Source organism: Myodes glareolus, chromosome 26, assembly GCF_982192425.1.
Source record: "Myodes glareolus chromosome 26, mMyoGla1.1, whole genome shotgun sequence".
In the NCBI taxonomy this organism is placed as follows: Eukaryota; Metazoa; Chordata; class Mammalia; order Rodentia; family Cricetidae; genus Myodes; species Myodes glareolus.
In genome coordinates, this window is record NC_142051.1 from 3,943,375 (window position 1) to 3,967,474 (window position 24,100).

The following is a 24,100-nucleotide window of genomic DNA, read 5'->3' on the forward strand; positions in this document are numbered from 1 at the left end:
TTGACCACAACTCTGGGTCTGAGGCATGAGTCCTTGGCATGACCCTGCTGATGTCCGCAGCACACATCTCTCAGAACTTCTTCCACTCCCTACAACATGCTCGGAAACTTCCTTGAGGTTGGGAGGTTGGAACATTGTGGTGAGGACTTTCTCAGTTACTAGTCAGCTACACAAGGGCTTTTCTCAGCTGCAAGTGGAGGTCACCATGAAAGAAACACCCATATGAATTCTCCTCTCTTTGTGGAAGCACCTGTTCTTTCTACCTAAAGATGTGGGTGACCATAAAGTAGGAGAAGGGACAAGGTAGAAGGCTTTTGTCTAATCTTTATGGAGATCTATGGCTCAGAGAGGTCCCCACTTTAAACCGCTGTGACTTCAGAGAAGTCATCTACAAGGAGCATTGAAAGACCGGGTGCCCATAGGCCACCTCCCCTACAGAACTGTTTTATTTTAAACAGTTGAAAACCTGCCACCCACCTTATCGCCTTGACAGCAATTCCCACAATTCCCACAATTCCCGCAATCATCTCATTCTAAACATCTGTCCATTTGCTGGAAAATGAAGTAAAATGCAGACACTAACCCAACCCAGCTCCTCTCCAGGTTTCTCTCTGTCTGGCTTCTGCTACCTGGGACACTGATTCCTGGTCCAGGTTTCAGCTTGTGTGCTTTCTCTGGCCTGGGGACACTAGGATATAATGATCCCATGGATTCACACTTGATTCTTAACTCTGCAACATACTAGACGTGTGACCTCCCTAAGTCTCATATTCTCTCAACTCTATAAGGAACTCTGCCATGGTTGCTGTGATAACTAAATTTGCTTAATACATTAAAAATACCCAGCACACACAGAAGTAAAAAAAAATTCCCATTTTTATTGGTTTTGTTATTGTTGATGTTAGGTGAATTTCCTCACTTTGCTAGTATTGTATTTCCAGTGTGTTCTAATTTTGGAGGTAGACTTTATAAACTAACTAGAAATGGCCCTTCTATCCCTTTAATTCTATAATGTGTTATAAATATATGCTTCCTATACTTTGCATTCCTTTGTGCGCGGTAGTCTTGCAACTGTGCATAGAGTGCTCCTCCTGTAGGATGGGGTGGCCCCATACCCATATTGTCCTCTGTGGGGCTGTCCAAACACAGATGGTAGAGTTTGATGTTGGTTAAATAAACAAATGAGAATAATTCATATTGAGCCTATGTTTTTCCCACACTCAATAATATTCAAAATAGTTTCTCATATGTTTCTAGTTTTCCCTGCAGTTTTACAAGCTTCATTCTGCTTTCCCCTTGTGATAGCCTGGTAAGGTATCAGCTACTCCTTGGCTATGGTGAATGGCTAAGAGTCTGGCACATTCTGATTATTGGGAGGATCCATGTGTTTTCTACAACAACAGGGAGGTTCACACATACCTGGTGAGTTTATTTGCAAAAGTGAACAAACACTAATTTCTTTTTTTTTGATTGGTTGGTCATTTTTGGCAGCTTTATTTCAAGTGCATTTAGTAATCAACACTGTATCTATTTCTTGGGGCAGTGTACAAATATTATATACATGCTACTTTAATTTTTTATTGCACTACAAACACTACTTTCTACACAAACATACAAGAGTTTGTAGGCTTTACGGTCACCAGATATTCAGTGTTCAGTGCTGAAAGGAACACATCTAGAAGGCACTGTAAGAACCTTGAAGTACACAATCTTTGGGAAATTTTTGCTCTTTCTCAGTGAATATCTCATGAATATTCCCTCTAAGCATTACCTAATGCTGTATTTCCTTTCTAGTACCGTTATTTTTAAGATTTTGTTTTTAGTTGTGTTTATGCCTGTGCATTCACATGTGGGTATGTGCCCTTGAGTGCAGGAGATGCTCTCGGAGGTCAGACGTGGGCTTCAGATCTCCTGGCGCTGGAGTCACAAGCAGTAGTAAGCTACCTGACATGGGAGCTGGGAACTAAACTCAGGCCATCTACACAAGCCATGTGTGCTCTCCAGTCAAGGAACCAATATTTTAAAATAATTCCACATGTAAAATTACATATGTTTACACACCTGTTTTTCACAGAGCTCTGTGGGCATAAACTAGCAACACTCCAAATTGTCTGTTCTTGTCAGGCAGAGCCTTTCCTTGCAGCTTCTCTCATCCTTAACATTCGGAGCCCCGCTAGATCATCCTGATGGTCTGTGTAGAAGTTCCTGTAGGAACTTCCTGTTCCTTCCCTGGAGCCGATTCTTTCATTTCCCTCCTCTTCAGAAGGGCCTCCATGAAGCAGTTTCCAGCCGAAAAGCCTGGGCGCACTGACCTTTTCCTTTCTGGCTCACACAGGGCTTTACACGGGGTCTTCACTCCTGTCTGATCACTGTTGTTGCCTTACACAATCCACTTGCACGCACACTCCTAGACTCCGTCTTTCCGTGAAGTGCCATCCTTTCACCTTGTGTCTACCGCCATCCCTCAAGCCATTCCCACTCAAATTCTCGTTCCTGAGTGACTTTGCGGAGCATGAGTCCTGCCTCTTCACTAGCGCCAAGCCTTGCCTACAACTCCCAGAAGGCACTGTCCCTGGAGCGGCCTTCCCATCTTGCCCCTCCAGTCTCCAAGTGGTTTGGAGAATCCACTGCTCTCCTTCACTAAACTGAGAAGTCCGGGAACTCAGAGACAATGAAAATACATATATTATATCTACGTGTGTGTATAGCCACACACACACACTACTGTAGCCTGCTACACACAAAGACTGCACACATTAAATATTTGCCACATGAATTATATGGAGACAACTTAAAAGCGGTGTGTCCCCCATGTTTCTTCTAAATTGAGAGTAAACATTTACTCTTTCTTGGAGCACTCCAGAGGCAAGAAACCCCGGAAAGACTTACACAGCAGTTTGCATACTACTGAATGTCACTCTTTATTCTGTCTTCTCAGCTCTCGCCTGCCCTCTCTCAGCCCCGTCCTGTCTCACCCCCACCGCCTCCCCACCCACATTTGTCTCCTTTCCCTCTCCATCTCCCTTCTTCTCTCGGCTATAGATGAAAGCATTAGGCCAAGACCAGCATTGTTTTTAGATCTTTGTTCAGCAAGGCAGCAAGTATGAGCCTCTCAGATAAAAGCCCCTAGCGATGTAGCTTCAGGAAGTCACCTGAAGAGCTGTGTTGACTGGTGGAATCTAAGTGTGCCAGGTCTTTTTGTATCCTGGTTTCTTTGTTACAGCTTTGGTTGTGTTAGGGAATGTGAGTCTCATTCCGACTCAATTTTCACCCTCTGCCATAAGACACAGCTTCCTTTCCCCAGAGCCTCTACCCTGTGTGTGCCCAGAAACGCTCCCTTAGACATTTGAAGCCATGACTTCGGGGCTGTGCCAGACCTTCGAACAAGTGGAATATGTGACGATGTTTTCGGCTCCCTGAAAACATTTGTTGTGGCACAGTGAAGTCTGTGGCTCTCAAGAGAATAGGAAAGGAAAATGACTTAGCCGCTCCCGGAGTCATCCACGGGAAGGGGAAGCACTCTTTCCTTCTTTTTTTCTCTCTCTCTCTCTTTCATTCTTAAAAGTGAGTGTCAGTGCTAAGGCTGTGCTGTGGCTTGGCCTCACATGGTTCCTCACTGCTCCGTGTCTGCATCAGACTCTGGAACGTCCCTACCAAGCCCTTGAGACATGTCACCCACTGTGGAGACCTGTTTGGCTCTCTGATCTCTTGTTTCCCAGAGGTGATGATTCCCTAACATTACCCTTCTACTAAGATCCTTAAAAGTTGGTTCAGTTTGGTTTGGGTTTTCTTTGAATGGTGTTTGCTTTGGTTTCTTTCTGAGGGCGGGGGTTGTTTTGAAAGACAGAGTCTCTTGATGTAGCCCTGGCACTCACAGAGCCTTGAACTCACAGAGATCCTCCTGCCTCTGCATCTCAGTCCTGGAATTAAAGGCATGCGCTACCACACCCAGAAAAAGGCTCTTTTGTCCATCCTGGAATTGCCCCAAAGGTCATACTGTCCAAATAAAATCCCAGAAAATACAGGGAGCCTTTCCTACGGAATTCTTAGACTGAGGAAGGAACATAAGGGCCTAAGAAATGCTTCAGTCTGTTCAGTCAAGATGAGGATACTATTTGGAAAATACTAAAATTCTACCTGTGGAAAACACTAAAGATTAGTTTAATTTTCATAATTTGCATGGTTTCTATATTCTACGTGTGAATGCATTTAGAGTCCTTACAAGAAGCCTAGATCCAGAGCACTGTGGATAATCTAAAAGCACAGGAAGGGTAATACTGATATCAGTCACAAACTCAGTAAGTGGAACTATGCATGGAAGTGTGACCATCTGGGGGAACCATATCAGGGGAGCTGGGCAGCCTGTTTGCCTCCTCCCTTCTCTACTCTTTGCTGTAATTTTCCTGGGGGACAGCTGCACCCCATGCTACATAGATACAGACATTAACTAGTTCCAAAGCATGTAAATTAAGACTTTTATGTTTTGGGCTTCATAGCCTCTGCTCCCTCTTTCTGTTGGCCAAGCAAAGACAGTGCATTTGCTTCACATTAACCAGTAAGTGGCATAGCTGTCAGTGGGTGCTCCCGTGTAATAACCCCAGGAGAAGGAGAGAATGGGTGTGATTTGTGCAAGGGACTTTGTTGTGCGGCAGTTGTGATTACTTTGTTGTGCGGCAGTTGTGATTACTTTGTTGTGCGGCAGTTGTGATTACTTTGTTGTGCGGCAGTTGTGATTAATTTGTTGTGTGGCAGTTGTGATTACTGCCCACAACACACACGTCCTTCTTTCCACAGATGAAGTTGCTCTGCCGTTCATCATTTAGTGTTGAATTTAGGATTAGACCCAGGTAGACTTCACAATTGAGATAATGTAGCCACAGCACATTAATAGAAATTATAGTAGATGCATAAATTTTTATGATTTCAGGTGAAAGTCGTAAAGTCAATAGAGCAAGCATTATGATGTCTTTACATTTTCTAAACTTACATTTTCAAGTTATGATGAAGTTCACCTATTGTTTTTCAAAACTAAGAAAATCTTACAGAGATATTTACAAATAAAAGTGGATTTTTTAACTGTTTCAAATATAGTTTTAGGACTAAATACATTTTTTGAATGCTCATACTCTTTCACTATTTTTTTAAAAAAAACATCAAATATTTAATGTTGAGTGCCTCAGAACGTTCTGAGTTACAGGGAAGAAACCGAGACAATAAATTCATTACCATCTACTGGTACTTAATCATGGTGGCATTTTTATTGATTTAAATTATGGTAAATCCACTCAGTTCAAGGGACTGAAGAATGACTTTCCTGGAATCCTCCTACCTCTTTTTTCTTTACTCTCTCAGTGTCTTAAATAGACCTAGAGACATCTTTGCAGATTTCCAGGCAGTGCTGTGCAGCTCAGATCACTATTAGAACCCAGAAATATAGACTGCAGCAGGCCTAGGAAGGGAGGAAGTAGCCAGGAAAGGAGCCTGTGCTTATGTAAGAGTTGGTACGATGTAATTCACTCGCAGTTGCAATGAAGAGCTTGAAATGAAACAGCAGGTTAACTCTTGCATTTTGGTAAAAACAAACAAACAAAAAACAAAAAATTGAAAAATTGTTGCCCTCCCTATTTCTGTGGGCATGAACAAAATATACATTGCAGTTATATTAGTTCATTTGTGACTATTAAGAAATACCTGGGATGGGATGCTTTAAAAAGAAATCAAAGTGTTTATGTAAGTCCTGCCAGCCGTATTAGCATGACGTGTGGTGGGGGTCTGCTGAATAGCATCTTGGCAGACTTAGAGCGGAGAGCAGCTAATCACATAGCTAGACAGGACAGGCTCGCTCACTGTCTCTGTCTGTCTTTCAGTCTTAGTTTCTCCCAATTATTATGGCATTTGCACTCACAGTTCAAGGGTGTGGTTCATCAGAAGGTGAGAGCTGCAGGGGCTGGAAGTGTCTGGTCGCATCACATCCACAGCCAGGACAGAGAGCAGTGAATACGGGCTGACGCTCAGCTCCCTCTCCTCTGCTGCAGATCAGGATCCCAGGCAGGGAATGGCGTCGCCCACAGTAGGCAAGTCTTCCAGTGCGGTGTAATCAAGGTAGCCCTCCACAGACCGCAGACATGCCCAGAGGCCATCACCCAGTGATTCTCGATTCTTTCAAGTTGATAATTAACAGTAATTATCACACTTCCTGTTGTTACTTTACTGTGTTGCCATGGAGCAAACCCAGACCTTCATATACATATGTGTGTGTGTGTGTGTGTGTGTGTGTATGTGTATGTGTGTACGTATACGTATACGTATATGTATGTATTAGACAAACTCTAACACTGGGCCACTTCCCTCCCTAACCCATAATACTCACTCTTATGAGAATCCTCTCATAACTAGCATCCCTTCTGAGTGTGGCAGTTGCAATGACTTAGTGACCTGACCTCCCACGAGACTCCACTTTGTCAAGATCCCATCCCCTTCCATGTCACCTCATTGGCTCCAAAGCTTTCACTATGTCAGCCATTGGAAAGATCCACACCCAGACCACAGCATGTGGAGCTGGAGTCCATGACCTTCATTTCCCAGACCAGTGGGATTTTCTTTCTGCTATGTAGACCAATTTTGGGCAATTTCCCTCTCTAGTCTTTAGAATTATTTCATAATTACCTCAATTATAGATGTGGTAGTATACCTCATAATGTCCTATATTTTATATACAATAAAATATTTCATACTTTTGAAATACCCTTCATACCTAAGCCTGCTTGGGAACCAGATACCCAGAGAAGATCTGTCTTACCAAGTGAGTGGAGACACATTCAGAACCAGCTTCTAAGTCCTTAAAGGCTCTATAGAGAAATACATATCGTGTTTCATTCCTCTCCAGGGTCAGGAGTCCTCATATCCGTGGCTTCCCAGACATGTCTTCCTTCAAACCAAGCCCATAATGTAAGGTGACATGTCCTTCCTACCCCTCGCCACACATCAGATCTTTCTACAGACGAGTTCTTTAGTGTGCCCATGAAGGGTCAGGAGGTGGCTCTGTGGTAGAACACTTGCCTTACATGTATGAAGCCCAAGGTTTGTCCCCTAGCATTTCCCAAAAAGTAGTATAAGCATGTAGATGGGTAGGAAGTTTGGTGGTTGGTGCTAATTGCCAACTTGATGTAATCTAGAATCATCCAGGAGATGGGCCCCTGGGCACACCTGTGTGGCTGACCTTGACCCAGATCCCAGGTCTCTCTCAGAGGGGATTGTTGAGCAAGAGACTGAAATTAGACACATGAAAGCATTTTGTAAGCTATAACTGACCATTAAAATGTAAGGCATAGTAAACAATAATTTTTAATATTAATCAATCATCCCAACCTATCTTAATTTACTTGATTCTGGTATCTCACTTATTTCCTATTCCTGCCCAGTATAGGGTCATTTTCATATAATTAGAAGTTCCACTTACTTTACAGTTAGTAAACAAGTGTGTACTGTGGCTCCAGTATGTGAGGATTCGGGGCACTGGACTGTGGCCTCCTGCTTCTATCCAGGTGTCCCACTGCCCCACGCTAGGGACTCCTCTTGTGCCTTTGCTTGAATCAGGTCATCTTTATCTTCTCATTGACAGATCAATAGTTACTTTACTACGCAATAGCCATGTTGTTCTTTCATTAGATATAGTCATGCATTTAAACCTCCATATTTGTCCAAAGTTTGCTTGCTGTTTGATTTTATGTTTCCCTCTTGGACATACACAAACAGGTGATATTTTTTAAGTAAATAAGTTGTAAATATTTTAAAGTGTATTTTGGAGAGTTGGAGAATAGCTCAGTCAGCAACATTTTGCCAGGCAAACATTAGGACGTGAGATAAAGGCCTAAAGCTCACACCCTATTGTGCACATGCTTTTAATTCGCGTCTGAAGGAACAGAGACCAGTCAATCTCCTGAATTCACTGGCAAGCCAGTCTAGCTTAATTAGCCCCGGGTCCCAGTGAGAGACCCTATCTTAGGAGGTAAAGTGGAGCAATAACTGGCTCAGCAGATAGAAGCTGGAGAACCGAGTTCAAACACTGGAACCCACATGATAGAAGGAAAGAACCAACTCCCTCTAGTTGTCCTGACATGTATACATATAATATCATACACACATACATACACACACACACATACACACACACACACACACACACACACTCAAGCAAATACATTTTTAAAGAAGACAAAGTGGACAGTGCCCCAAAAACACAAGACCTGAAGCTGAATCTGTGGTGTGCATATTCATGCATGCCATCTGCATGTACACCTATGGGTGCGCGCGCACACACACACACACACAATATGTTTTTTTAAAAGACAAAGTGGACAGTGCATTAATAAACAAGACCCGAGGTTGACCTCTATGACATGTATATCCATGCAAGACATCTGTATATACACCTATGGACACGGACACACACACACACACATACACACACAACAGTTCCCAAGGAAACTCTCTTTGGGGATAGTTAAGTGGTTGCTCCTCATTTGTCTTATTTCAGACCTGACCCTCAGAACTGCTGCATGCCGATTTCTGATCATAAACATATAGCCGAGTGTGGCTTAGAATGCCAGGGAGCGTTCCCCACATCCCCCTGAGCCATGAACTCTTCCTGACCTTCCTTTGCAGGAAAGGGGTTGAGAACTGTTCCTAGGCCAGCAGACACTTGCTTTCCGTAACCGGCTTCTCTGGGTCTGCAGAGCCTGGTCGAGCTGACTGATGGGTTTTCTGTGTGGATCACTTCCCCAATGCTGGAAACCCTGGCAGTGCCTGGATAAGCCTGAGAAAGAGCCAGACTTTCTAGAGAATGGTGACAGAATGCGATGATTGGCCGTACCTATGAGTAATGTGCCAAATCTTTTTAGCCGTTGGGGCAAGGGTTTCTCACCATGGAGGTAAATATTTCTGTTTCCCCAGTGCTTATCCCTTTAAATAGCAGTTTGGCTGTTCAGTCACTGTAACAAGGGAAGGCATGACCTTGACTTCTCTGGAAAGTTCCTCCTGGAGTCTTGACACTAGCAGTGACGATGGAAATGAACCTTCTAGAACTCCTGCAAGAGGGGCACAGTGAGACCTAACAGTGGGGCAAGGCCTGAACTCAGAGGGCTCTTTAGGGCTCTAAAGAGGGCTGCTTTCTCTTATCTTTCCTTTTAAAGCTAAAATTGTCCTTGTCTTCAAGCTGTGTAAATGCCCTCCAAGCTTATGTTAGGAACCCTACTGTTACTTTCCCAAAAGGCAAGTGTAAATGTCTATAAAAACTATGTCAGCCTGTCAAATTAATTCTGAAACCTGCCATAGAAGCCCCAATATAGTTGTTTCCTGCATCCCATTCCTTGGCAGGGGCTTCGGCTCCCTCTCTCGGTTTCTGAGCCCTAATTTCCCCTGAACTAAGGTCATGATAAAGCATGAGTCTACAGAAGGTCAAGAAAAGTGGGAGCCTTCACAGCCGCAAAACTACAGAATTCATAATGTTGGCTCTCAAAATCTATTAAAAAGCTGAATTAATTAAGGCAATGTGGTGCCATGTTCATGCGCAGCTCCAGGGATTTACGTGAGAAGGACGGGGTGGAATGAAGACATGGCGGACACACGGACACAGAGAAGTGGGATCCAGAGGTCTGGGCTCTCTGGTAGAGAAGCCACAGCACCAGGAAGCTCAGCATCCTCTTCACATGCAGTTAAGCAGGGAGGTGGGGTTATTCAACCAACTGAACAAGGAGGTTGATATTATGGTCTGCAGGTGTAGATCATCATCTTAGGAATGTCTGCAGGGGCACAGTCTTCAGGCCATGACACGTGGAGGGTGGGCAGAGGCTTTGGTGGACGGTTTATGAACATATTAACAACATTCACACTTGGTTCGGAAAGGGGTGTCACCATCTCTCTGAGACCAAAGCTTTACCACCCCCATGTTATGTAACTCCAGGCAGTGGTGGTGCACACCTTTAATCCCAGCACTCAGGAAGCAGAGGCAGGCGAATCTCTGTGAGTTCGAGACCAGCCTGGTATACAGAGTGAGTTCCAGGACAGGCTTCAAAGAAACCTTATCTCAAAAAAAAAGTCATGTAGCATAAAAATTAAAAATTGAGTAATTAAAAACTCCTAAGCCCATACTTGGAATTTAGAACACTAGCATTTAACATTTAGGAGGTGGGGGAAGGTAGATGAGAGTTTCACGGTTGTCCTCAGTTACATACGTTCAAAGCTAGCTTGGGCTATATGAGAACTTGTCTCCTAACAACACCAGCAGTCCAAGGAGCTGGATCAATAGGTAGAAGCATTTGCTATATTACCCAATCACCTGAATTTAGTTCCCAAATAGTTAAAAACCCACATGCAGTATATTGTAATCCCAGGAATCCTATGGCAAGATGGAAGGCGGAGACTGGAGAATGCTCACAGGCCAACTTTCCTAAACTACTTAGCATAGCAGAAACAAGTAAGACCCCACCTCCGCAAGGTGGGAGGATAGCCAACCCTTGCAAGCTTTCCTCTGACCTCTATATGCATAAACACACACTCACACATGCATGTTGGCTTGCACACACAGGTAGATAGCTAGATAGGCAGATATATAGATAGATGACTGATGATAGATAGATAGGTAGATAGATAGATAGATAGATAGATAGATAGATAGATAGATAGATAGATAGATAGATAGATAGATGATAGATAAATAGATAGATGACATATGAGAGAGAGAGAAAGAGAGAGAGAGGGATGAAAGCTCTCTTCATCTAAACACACCAGCAACAGTAAGAAATAATGAACCACAGGAGGACTAAGTTCATTTGCAAACCATGTATCTGGCAGTGATTCAATCTTTAATAGGTTTAAAATTTTTGGATTTATTTATTTTATATGTACAAGTGTTTTTCTTGCTTGTGTGCATATGTCTGTCTATGCACCATGTGTGTTCCTGGTGTCCATGGAATCCAGAAATGAATGTTGGAGCTCCTGGAACTGGAGATAAAGATGGTTTAAAGTTGCCATATGGGTACTGGGGGCTGAACTCAGGCCCCCTGAAAAAGAATTAAGTGCTCATAACATCTGAGCCAACTCTCCCGACCTGTGGTAGGTGTTTTTATAAGACTTCCACACCAGTAAGAGGAAATCAAAAGACAGCAGAGGGCACTTGAGCAGTTGGCATAAAAGTCAAATGGCCAACAAGTAAATGGAAAGTTAGTCAATGACTTTAGTCATCAAAGAAATTCAAATCAGTACATAATATAATATCATCACATACTAACCGAGTTGCTTTTTGTTAGTGTTGAGGATCCAAATCCAGGTCCTCATGCTTGCACGGAGAACACTTTAGTCACTGGGCCACCCCCCAGCTCCCATTTTTAGGGCTTTTTAATTGCTAATTTTTATACTTGTCTATTAGAAATAGAGCACTTGAAAACTAGATCAGAGTGTACTTTCCATGTTCACATAAACATCTTAAATCCTATTTTTTCTGAAAAGTTTAACCATACAATCGCAACATTTCTTGTTCTGGAAGAGAATCCAAATATAGTGAAATTCACAGCATGCCTAAGGCTAACTTGTGTTTGGATAAGGCATTCTTGATGGCTGACCTTAGCCCCTGTGACAGGTTTGTCATGATAGTCTCATTGACTGTGCCATAACTGTACTTCCTATTTTAATATGGCAGAAGTTTTAATATCCTGCTTATGGTATTTTTTAACCTTTTAACTGAAGCCAGCAACATAGAGAATGTACAAACCCTGAGTTTTCATTTGATAAATTGTCATAAAAATGAACACATTGAAGTAATCACACCCAGATTTGGAACTTTATCAGCATCAAGAAATGTACTAATATACACTAGTATACACCCTCCCATCACAAGGGTGGCCATCCGTCTGCCTTCTAACAGAGTAGGCTAACTTGCTTAGTTTTGCACTTCAAAATAAACCTAAGGTTAGCTTCTTATGCTCGATATTATATATGTGAAATTCATATGGCTGTGGTTCGGTTTGATAATTTATTCTCTTTGTTATGTAGTGTTTCACAAGGCAAATATGCATGCAGTTTGTTTATTTTACTGCTTAGGTATTTTCCATTTTTTCTTGCTTGTATGTAAGTTTCTATGGGAACCATAAATGGTGTTTCCATAGGGTAGGCCTGTGCTTACCTTTCACAGATAATGTCAAAGGGCATCTGTGATGATTTAAGAGAGAATGACCCCTTCTTAGGCTCATGTATTTAAATGCTTGATCCCCAGTAGGTGAAACTGTTTGAAGAGAATTAGGAAGTGTGTCCTTGTTGGAGGACGGGTGTTACTGGGGGTGGGCTTTGAGAATTGAAAAGACATGTCCATTCCTCCTCTTCTTTCCTCTCCTTTCCCCCATCCTCTGTCTTCCCCTTCCCCTTTCCCTCTCTGCCTCCTACCTATGGTACAAAATGGGAGTTTGCAGCTGTTCCTGCTGCCATGCCTTTTTTCTGTCATCATGAGCCCTAACCCTCTGAAACCGTACACCTAAATTAAACACTCTCTGGTATGTGTCTTGGCCATGGTGTCTTATTGGTGCAATAGAAAAGTAATTAAGACAGCCTTCAAAGAGAGCTGTATGAATTCTCTTTCCACCCAGGCAAGGAGAATTCTAGTTGCTTCCCCCGGTTGTAGTGGTCAGTCTTTCACAGAAACCAGTCAGTTCAGTGTGTGACGATAACACAAATCTGTAACCTGGACACAGGCTAGAGAGAAGGGACAAATGAGTCAGGCATATCCTGGGGGCTTGCTGACTGGCCAGTGTAGTCAAATCATACAAGCTCCAGGGTCAATATGAAACACTCTCCACAAATATGGTGGAGAAAAATAGAGGACATCTGACTCTGACCACCACGCCATGCCAGCTGCCATGCCAGCAAGACACATGAACGAGAACACACTCAACCTTACACGCACACAGTGACCACGACATCACACCAGCTACCACATGAGCGAGCGCACACTCAACCTTACACGCACACAGACTAACAGCTTAAGAATATTTCATTACAGTTCCACCGTGCTGAAAACAGTTGGAATTATTAGAGGTATTACTTTCATAACATAGCATCAATAAAAAAAATACTTTTAACCAATAAGTAAACTGAAGGGATTTCTACCTGGAAGCTAACTTGGCTTGCACAGACTTTCTGCTATGCTTGGGAGGTTGTAATCAGGACTTGCACTCATTGAAATACAGGACTAGGAAGAGGGAAAACTGACTAACAAAATACAGACAAACCCAGAGTGTCTACCATATAGCCCTCATATAACTATGCAGCCAGTAAATCAACACTGCACCAATGGCTCCAGTCCTGATGCAGACGCCTTTAACCATGAATAATCTATGTCCACACGATCCATTTTCCCCTAACTGTGCTTCACTACAATAGGATAAACTAATCGTTTGTCTATGGCTGGGTTTTTTATTTTTTTTCTTCCTGAGTTTCCCTCTGTTTCTTTTTCTCTTATTACACACTCATTTCTCCTCTTGTATTTTCTTGCACAGTAGAACCTCCCTCTTCCACCTTGTTTGCTTGTTCCTGCTTCTCCCATGCATCTTGTTAGATATCTTGGAATGCAGCCAGTACTCTGGACCCCTACTTTTCAGAAGGACCTGTGAGAATGGAATTGGGTGGCACGGAGAGAAATAGGTTACTGCCACAAAGTAGTATGACCATCCTGATGATATGGGGGGGATGTTTACTGTGATTGATCAAAACATTAATACTTGGAGGTCTCCTTCTATAATGTAGAAAACAGCCTCCACTTGTGTGGTTCTGGGAAGGTGTACTTGCTAAAATAGTTCCCTTGTTTTCCTATTGCTTATTCCAAGAAAATCAACTGGGAAACTCTGAGATTAGCGTCTAGTTCATTCGTTTGGCTCAACCCAACCATACCCATTCTTGTTCAGGTGTCACTGCCATTCCCTTGACACGATGGTTAATTGGTTTAAAAAGTAGTTGGAGATGGGCTGGTTTGGGTAATTCTCCAAGGTTCAATGCCCTCTCACAGTGCATTCCTATCTCTTCATTCTTTTTGGGACCTCTATGTGAGTCTTTGTGTGATGCTAGTATCTGTTAAAAGTTCATGTTCCTGCAGCTGGCATGTTTACAGAACTTTTTCCACATGTATACAAATACATTCAAGTTCCATCTAGAAGAAAATAAAACTGCCTTCCTCCAAGGTATAATGCATTAATTCTTCAGCTATTTGGATAAATTTAAGTATTTCACAGTTTTATATTATGAGGTGTTGCTTGTAATTTTTTTTTCAGTTTTTCAAGATAGGGTTTCTCTGTATAATAGCCCTAGCTGTCCCTAGCTGTCCTGGAACTAGCTGTTGTAGACCAGGCTGGCCTCGAACTCACAGAGATCTGCCTACCCCTGACTCCCAAGTGCTGGGATTAAAGGCATGCACCACCACCACCCGGTCACAGTTTTATATTATGGGGTGTTGCTTGTAATTTTTTGTGCAGGCTTTGAAGTTAAACTGAAAAATAAAACCCTTTTTATCATTAGTGTCATCCATGAATGGATACTCATTCTGGTACAAGAACAGCCATCATGATCTCAAAATACAACTTCTGTATAATCAGGATCATTGGCCTCCTGCCTAGAGTATGTAATGGACAGTCATTCTTTAGCTCATTTCATTGATAAGTTAGTGAACACCTATCATGTATGAGCTTGCTTTGTAGGCACTGGCTAATCACTATCAAGAACTCCCGGATGCATAGACATTATGGAGTGATTAATTGGCAGCTACGTGTAGAACAATTGTTGAATATTGTATCTTAAAAACAATGCCAAAGAAAAGCATATGGCTCTATTTAAGTGTGCAGCAGGCAGATTGGAATGGTTTGTAGGTTCAGGCAGGAATCCCTGTAGATGTGACATTGGAGCAGAGCAAGGGAAATAACTGGGAGAAAGATGGGCCAGGTGAGAGTGGGAAATCCTAGGTACAGAGAAGAATGGATATAACAGATTACAAAGAGGAAGGTGCATAATATTTTTGAAGAACTGAAAGAGCAGACAGGACCTGGGGGCTAGAAAACAAGAACAGACCTGTGGAAATAAAGCTGAGACCAACAAGCAGCATGCAGATCACACAGGTCCTCCTGTGCATTAAGATCTTTTCCATCCAGATCACACAGTGATGTAGGAGGATCATCTGTCTATGTGTTACTTTCATTGGTTAATAAAGAAACTGCCTTGGCTTTTTGATAGGGCAGAATTTAGATAGGTGAAGTAGACCGAACAGAATGCTGGGAAGAAGGAAATGAGGGAGACGTCATGATTCCCCTTCTTGAGACAGACGCTGGCTAGACTCATGCCGGTAAGCCACGACCTCATGGTGACATACAAATTATTAGAAATGGGTTAGTCAAGATGTGAGAGTTAGCCAATAAGAGGCTGGAGATAATGGGCTAGGAAGTGTTTAAAAGAATGCAGTTTCCATGTCATTATTTCGGGTAAAGCTAGTCGGGAGCCGGGTGGTGGAACGCAGCCCGCTGCTCCTTTTACAACACAGGCCCTCCTGTACAGTAAGATCTTTCCCATCCAGATCACACAGGTCCTCCTGTGCAGTAAGATCTTTCCATCCGGATCACACAGGTCCTCCTGTACAGTAAGATCTTTTCCATGTGGAAAGGTTTTAACCACTGGTACTAAAATAAGTGCTCATCTTTGAAAGATCACTTTGAATTGGGAAGGTACAACACATGCGAGGATCCTGGAACATTGGGACATGTGTCTGGCCTGCTGAGGGCATGGGGAAGAACCACTCTACATGGCAGGAGCTTGTTGGAGATATATGTTGGAAAATTCAATTTAGTAGTGTCAGCAGCACATGGAAGTATAGGCCACCATGGAGAGCGGGAGAGTGAACTCTTGCCCAGCTCGCTGCTGTCACTAACTCCCAGCAATCTTTATGTGCAACCTCTAGCCCCTTTTCCTTGCAGTTCTTTGTCTACATGGGTAAAAATTTCATCCTGATATGATCTCTTAGAAAGTTACAGTTCTGATCTGAAAACCGCTTAATGTGAAAACGCTGTGTTATGGTGTGTATGTCTGAAGACATGTTTCTAAGTCCATAAGAGAACGTTAATCCTGAGCTATTTCTTTCCGTCTTCGGAATCGGATCGGTTGTCCAGATCCCCCTCACGGTCTGCAGTTCATCCCTTCCATTAGTAGACGCTGCAGAGTTTTATTCTCGCTGTTGTGTGTTTTATGAAATTCGTTCCCAGCCTTCCTTGATTTTTTCTCTCGGGATGACCAGTGCTCTCTGACGTATATGGCGTCACTGCTGCTCTGTAAACTGGCTGCTTTTATAGATAGTTCCTAAAGCTAGGAATAAAGAACATGGGGTCTTCTCCCGTCAATGGCCGCAGCCACGTGAGGAATTCAGCATGGGCCACTCTCTTGGCCACTAGCTCTGAACTGCAATGCCTCTTCCCCCTACCATAACTTTCCTTTCCTTGGCTCAGGATTTGGAAGCATTCTACTTTAAAAGAGACCCATTACTTCTACATTTATGTCCCTCAAGTGCAAATACTGTGCGTGCTGTTCTCCTAAATCCTCAACAGCAATACTCCTTGAACGGAGGCCTTTGTTCCAGGTTCCAATCACCTAGGTATGTGGGCATAGCTGTGATGTGGTTTTCTTCCCCTTTACCTTCATGGGGGCAAAGGATCTGGTGTCGTCTGCCTCAATCATGTGAGGAACCATGCTCCTATTGTTTCTTTCTATGAGAAAAAAATAATATTTAGCCTTTATTATAATTAAAACATTAGAACCATGCAAGGATATGAATGACAATACTTTGACACATCTGTAGGCTATGAAAAAATGATCAGTAAAGTGATCTTAAAAAACTTTTTATCTGTTCATAGGCACTTTTAAAGCTGACGCTTAATCTTGATAGCAGCTGTGAGTGTCCGTTACCCAAAATAGTTGAAGTAAGATAAAGAATATCTTCAGTATGAATATTTTTCTGAATTTTAAAGCATTTGTATATGCATAGTAAAGTTGATGAGAGATCAGACCCAAGAGTAAGCATAAAATTCCTTTATGATTCATCTATGTGTTATGCACACAGCTTAAAGTAATTTTCTGCAATATTTTAAATGAACTTGTTCATAAAACATTTCATGTTGTGGAATTTTCCACTACAGTACCAAGTAGAAAAATTAACATATTAAGTAATAAATAACATGAAAGCCTCATTGCTTTCATTTTTAAAGCAAAATAGATTTATGATCAGGTCTAGCAGGGCTATGAGGAAGAGTATGAGTGATCACTGTCCCACAGACCCATTTTTTTCAAACCCACTCAGAGTTAAGGAAGTGGTTTGATAAATAATAATTGATGACTCAAAAATTCTACAAAGGTAATGATTAAAAAAAGCTAACTCACCCAACATGATGTGAGGAGATCAGGAAAATTAGCCCGAGGTAGCAGTCACCACGGAGTGGGGCTCACGAGCAAAGAAACAATAGGCTCTGGGTAGTCATTATGCCTCAGGATCGCAAAGCTACTTTGGTAGAGTAAGGAAGGCCACTGACTCTTTCCAGCTGGTATTAGTGAGAAAGAATTCTGAAATGGAAGGAAGAGAAAGACACCCTAAAGAAGAGAAATCTTTGCTGAGTTCTTTTCAATATTGCTGATTTTCAGTACTGATTTGTTTCAACATTGCTAGGCGTTTAGGAAAGTAGTACATACAAGAATCCTTATGCATTATTCAGAATTCTCTAGTGGAATGGAGCCAATAGCGTGGGTATATATTTAAGAGGAATTTATTAGATTCACTCACATGATACTGTCTGGGTAGTCCAACCATGACTGTTCCCACACTAGAGAGGCTGAGAACCCAATAACTGCTTAGTTCACGTGGCTGGATACTGCAGCAGTCCCAGGCAGGCACTGTAAGAATTCCTGGAGAGCCATAGGTTTTCCTTTAGTCCGTCTCGAAAGTCTGACAAAATTGGATTCTGATAACAATGAAAAAAATGTAAGACAATGGCAATATCCATAGGGTAGCTGAACTCAAAAATAGGATAGATGGAGTCACCATGAGATAGGAAGCAATGGGGCAGAAAGCACAGCTTTCCTCTTGGAATTCTTTCATCTGGGCTCCTCCCCATCCCCACTCTTGGGAAGCAGAGGCAGGGGAGTGTCTATGAGTTCCAGGCCAACTCTGGTCTACAGAACAAGTTCCAGGACAGCCACAGCAACCCTGTCTTGAAAAGCAAAACACAACACACACACACACACACACACACACACACACACACACACACACACACACGGTAGCAAGTACTGTTCACATTTAGCATGGGCTTCCCACTTTCAAAAAATTTGATCAAGGAACTCTCTCACAGGTGTTCCCAGCAGTTTAGTCCTTAGTTTAGTTGATTTCAGATCAATCATGTTGACAAGGAAGATTAACAATCATGAACCCACCCCTTATCAACTTGCTGCTCATTCCTACTTCCGTATGTCTGCTTAATTTTCAGATGAAAAGAATAACAACATAACTTTACCTAACATGATACTTAACTTAGCTTTATGTTGCTGTGATAAAAACACTGTGACCCAAAGCAGCTTGGGCAGGGAAAGGGCTTATTTCAGCTTAGAGTCCATCATGAAGGGAAATAAGGACAGGAGCTCCAAACCACCACCTGGAGCAGGAACTAAAGCAGAGGCCTTGGAAGGATGCTTTTTTCTGGTTTGCTCCCCATGGGCTGGCTCAGCCTGCTTTCTTACGCCACCTAGGACTTGCTGCCTATGAGTAGCACTGCCACCAGTGAGCTAGACCCTCCCGCACCAGCCGTCAGTCAGGAAAATGCTCTGTCGAGCTGCCTACATGCAATCTGATTGAGGCATCCTCTTTCCAGATAGCACTAGCTTATACCAAGTTAAAAAAAAAAATAACCAGGACATAGGGTATAACTAGTGATGTATAAACATAAACACACTACTTTCCATCCCCAGAGTAGGTGGTGCAAACCCCTGAGGAATGTTTACTCTTTTAGTGTCCCAGAACTTAAATATGATAATGTGGATTTGCAACAGCTGGCCCCTGATATTATCTCAATAAGTGTTACATTAAATAGTAGAAAAATGTGGGGGAACCAAATATTTTCTTAAACATGTGTATCTGTGCACAAACATATTCCCAACAAACAAGACAGAAATGCTTGTGGTAATTGCAATCTTCATTTCTGTAACTTGGCATGCATCCTTAGATAATATTTATAACAACGTTCTTCTACTACCTCTTCTGTGTTTCCTCCACCTTTGGCAAGCACCTCAGCCACCTAGAGGGGTTCTCATTTTCTCATTTGGAGAAATTTATCCATATAATTCTTTCTCATCCATTTCCCAATCATTTTCCTCTCAGGTCCCAAACCATCCTGCCAAACCATTGGTTACAACTCTTGAGTCAGTATATAATCACATATCTGACCACTTCTTCTTCCAAGCACAATGTGCAGCCATGTGTGCTACATGAAGTCCTGCCTACTGTGAAGCTTTCCATTTACTGGTGTCCTTCAGGGGAACCCACCAAAGTGGGGAGGGGCTGTATGCTGCAGCTGTGCATGTCTGGGTGTGCTGTGTGACAATGCTCTTGTACGCTGTAAAGATTTGTCATTCATATTGATTTTAATAAAATACTGATTGACCAGTAACCAGGCAGGAAGTATAGGCAGGGAAGCCAGACTAAGAGAATTCTGGGAAGAAGAAAGGCAGATACACAGTCTCAAACCAGACACAGTGGAAGCAAGATGAGAATGTCTTACTGAGAAAACGTACCAACCCACATGGTTAATCATTGTAACAGGAAGAGCATACTGCTTGTCCCGGCCGCCCAGCTATCTTACACCAGAAATAATCACACAGAAACTGTATTCATTTAAACACTGCCTGGCCCATTAGCTCTAACTTCTTATTGGCTAACTCTCACATCTTAATTTAACCCATTTCTAATAATCTATATATCCTATCACCATGAAGTCGTGGCTTACCAGTAAAGATTTAGCATGTCTGTCCTGGTGTCTCCATGGTGGCTCTCTCTGACTCTGCTTCCTTCCTCCCAGAATTCAGTTGTTTTCTCTGCATTGAGAACCCAAGTCGGGTTACATTTAAAGATAAAGAACTAATCTGTTTGATGGAGGAAGTTTCAAGACAGAAAAGCATTCAGGTTGTTGCTGAGAAAGCAGCTATAACTGTTGAAAGTGTTCAGTGCCACTGACGGCCACCCTCCTGTGCTCTCCTGGGATGCTATGAATGTTGATCCTGAAGGCAAATCCCCACCCATTGATATCTCCATGATGTGAGAAATTCAAATTCATTTCAAAGGAGAAAGTCTAAGCTAAAGGGGCTCCCACCTCCACAAAACTAGCTGCCTAAGGAGCAGCTTCCTCTGTGTCATGCAGAAGCAAATACAGCTCTGGTACCATAGGATTGAGCTACATGTTGAGCTGGAAGCACAGCTTGCAGGGTTGTCCCTGTGGCACTGGTTTTGCAGGTAGGGAAGATGCCAGATTGAGTGGGTCAAGGAGTCTGGCTCCATGGTTTAAGGGAATAACCAAGGCCATACTGTGTGTAGCGGTGTTTATGTTCCCGTATGGAGTCTGAAAGGTCATTGTGTGAAGCTGCGAAGGTTAAGCCAACGCTGCATGAAAGAAAACGAAAACACCTTAAACCTGGAGTCTGCATGTCACTGGCATGTATGTTTACGTCATTTAAGAGAGACCGCATTTACCTCACACTGGAGACAGCTGTCACACGCCAACTTTCCAGCTTCATGAATCAGTGCCTTGTACCCATGTGTTTCCACCACAAAAACACAGACTTCCCAGTTCACAGTCGCTGAGTTGTGCCTCGGTGATAAAGACCACAGCAGCAACCTGATGAAATCTCAAACACTGGAGCAGCAGGAACACAGACAAACGTTCACCAGCATGCAATCCTGCAAATATGATGAGATGCTCTCGAATGTTTGAGGTCATGAATTATCAGCAGTAATAATAGTCTATATGCACTGATTTGATTTTAATAAACACTGTAGTCAAGTTTCAATTTATAGGAAAGCTGTCAGACTTAGGAAGTTTTAGTAACTTGTGTAAGGCACTATGATTCAATCTTTATAAAAATTATGGTTAAATGCAAACCTTTTAAATTCTATTTCCAGGCTCTTTCCAATATAACACCTGTCTCTCCTTTGCTTTGAAGAGCATCAAAGAGTTTGGTGGGGGAAAGGGATTCACTATTTAGCCCTGGTTGGCCTGGAACTCACTCTGTAAAACAGGTTGTCCTTGAACTCGAAGATCCACCTGTCTCTACCTCTGGAGCACTAGAATTAAATGATAATATCAAGTACATTTTACCTGCTCATTAATGTAACGGCTTCTAAGCACATCCATCCTGGTCCGAATCACTATGCTGGGCACTGAGATGATGGGGATTGACCAGACAGTGTCTGCCTCCAGTGCATCATCAGGCAGGGAACAAAGGCATGCAATCACATGTAGACATGCATATAGACAGGGAAGTGTGCTACAACAGCTGGAATAATGCTGGTTGTCGGAACACGTGTGAAAAGTACCATACCGGGCCATGAATGGGAAAGAGACACCAGAGGTTTAGATATTTATACCAATTTCGAAAGATGGTTAGGAGTTGAAGTAGCGCTTGAAGCCAAAATTTAAAAAAAAAAAATGCAAAGTCACTCCTGAGAGGGAGACAACCCTAACGCAGGTCCCATGTGTTTTTAAATTATGCCCTGTTTGCCTGCTATTTGGCAATTTTGAGATATCATCTATATATAAATCTCTCTCTCTCTCTCTTTCTCTCTCTCTCTCTCCTTGTTCTCCTATCTTTCTCTCTCTCATTCTTTCCTTCTTTACCCTTTCCCACCCATTATTTTCCATCTACCCTTTCTTTCTATCTATTCATCCATTTACCTACCTACCCTCCATGAATCAATACACATAAATGTGTGCATACATAGTCAGTTCTGGTTATGCATTGAATTAATTTAGTGTAAAGAAAATCTAGGGTATTCCAGGCTCCGTTCCAAGCAGTGTAGAGAGCAAACTGATCCATGAGATGTTATCCTAGCTGTTATAAAGACTGAAATCTAGTTCCAGGGACTGGCGTGTACACACATATTGACAGCTGTATGGAGAAGCCTCAAGCTATGTGGATATAATAGAAAAATACCTGAATTTAGTGATTAAAATTATCAAACCAACATCAAATTAAACATTCTTTATCCTTTTGTTTGTTTACTTGTTTTATCTTCTTTTGTTTCCTGAAATGTATTCTTTGACAGATTCTGTGGCAACAGCATCCGGGCCACTACTAGTTGAAGTTGCCAAAACTCCTGGTGCCAGCCTTGGGGTTGCCCTAACTACCTCAGTGTGCTGTAACAAACAGGTCATCGTCATAGACAAAATCAAATCTGCAAGTATTGCAGACAGGTGAGTGCCACAGCAAGTGTCTGCTGGGCAGCACTGTGCGTGCGCTTAGACATGTCGTGCACACTCATACAATATGCACACTCACATACTTTTACACACAGAGAGAAAGAAGAACCCTCTTGCAAATTTCTACAAATTTCACATAAAAAAAAAACAGCTTTCTGTTGTGAGCCTTAAAATCATAACTCCCTGATCAGCCACTTCGTTACAAGATGTCACGTCATGCAGACTTCCGGTGTGCTCTTTATCAATAGGAAAACAAACAAACAAACAAAAAAACACGCATTTATTTACTGTGCCCCTCAGAAAATAAGTTCTGGTTTTGATACAAAGTAAAAGCACTGATCTTTATTTAGTCCTGTTCAGAGAGGTCATGGGTTTTTCTGCATCATTAACAATTAAATCCTGCACTCAAATGATATAAGTCCTTTTTGGAAAAGTAGGTAATACAATATTCTTAAAATGGTGTGCTTTTTAAAGACAAGCCTGATACTGTCATAGTTTGTTAATCTTCGTGGCTTCACAACCTCCAGTCAAGGGTCCCTCAGTGTTATGATAAAATGAAATTCATTTTCATGATTCACATTTTATCTTTGTAAGATAAAGATAGAAGAGGCAAAAGGACTGCTTTTTCATGTAATGAAATTAGTTTACAGCTCCAGCTAAGAAAACCTCACTTCCCATGCTCAAGCACCCGAAGTGAGTCACCGTAGACCACTATTTCCAGATGGAAGGGGGTCTAGAAATGTTCTTGCCCTGACCTAGAGTTTCTCACCATGGAAATCCTTGGCTGGACTCAGCTGTCCACTCCAGCCTCCTTGCTCTTAAGTCCTGCATAATTTCTATTTTGTGCTAATTAATGTTTGACTCCAGATTAAAAAAGAAAAAACAAACCAGAGGGCCATAATAAAGAACTGGTAAATTGGAAGCCTGTTTTAAAAGATTTGAAGAAAGCAAGTAGTAACTGAACCTCTTCTTCATCATCTTATGTAAGACCTTAGGCCAGCTCACTGCACCACATCTTAAGATGCTAAGTGAGTGACTACTTGTAACTGTAAGTAGAAGAGATTAAGAGAAAAAAGAGAACAAACTCGAGAGAAAAAAAATTCTCTTCTCCTTGCCCTCTTTGCTCTCTTCCCCATCCCCACCCCAAAATGTTTAAGGACAAAATATTTTTAAAGACAAGAGAACTAGAAGAATCATTGCTTCAGATTTTTCTGCATTTTCCCCAAGATTTTTCCATTTCGATTCAGACCAGACATGCCTAAAATATAACAGGTAATATTTTCTACTAGCATTCAGTTTTTTAAAGTAATGGTAGTTGCATAGGCTCTAACTCTGGAGACGGATTTCCCACGCTGCCGTGTCTCCTCTCCACAGATGTGGGGCGCTGCATGTGGGGGACCACATCCTCTCCATCGACGGCACAAGCATGGAGTACTGTACACTCGCTGAAGCCACCCAGTTCCTGGCCAACACCACCGACCAGGTGAAGCTGGAGATTCTCCCGCACCATCAGACCCGCCTGGCGCTGAAGGGACCTGACCATGGTGAGTCGAGCTTCTCCATCCTTCTCT

The 24,100-nt window shown here is 42.4% G+C and overlaps 1 protein-coding gene across 10 annotated transcripts in view; it reads left to right on the plus strand.

Annotated features, from left to right (window-relative positions):
- Grip1 (glutamate receptor interacting protein 1) overlaps positions 1 to 24,100 on the plus strand; it is a 634,564-nt gene that overhangs the window by 519,548 nt on the left and 90,916 nt on the right. For all 10 annotated transcript variants that reach the window (XM_085683147.2, XM_085683148.2, XM_087902104.1 and 7 more), the window contains 2 exons: positions 22,376 to 22,523; positions 23,904 to 24,073. In XM_085683147.2, the coding sequence (XP_085539273.2) occupies positions 22,376 to 22,523; positions 23,904 to 24,073 (318 nt within the window). The remainder of the gene's footprint in view (positions 1 to 22,375; positions 22,524 to 23,903; positions 24,074 to 24,100) is intronic.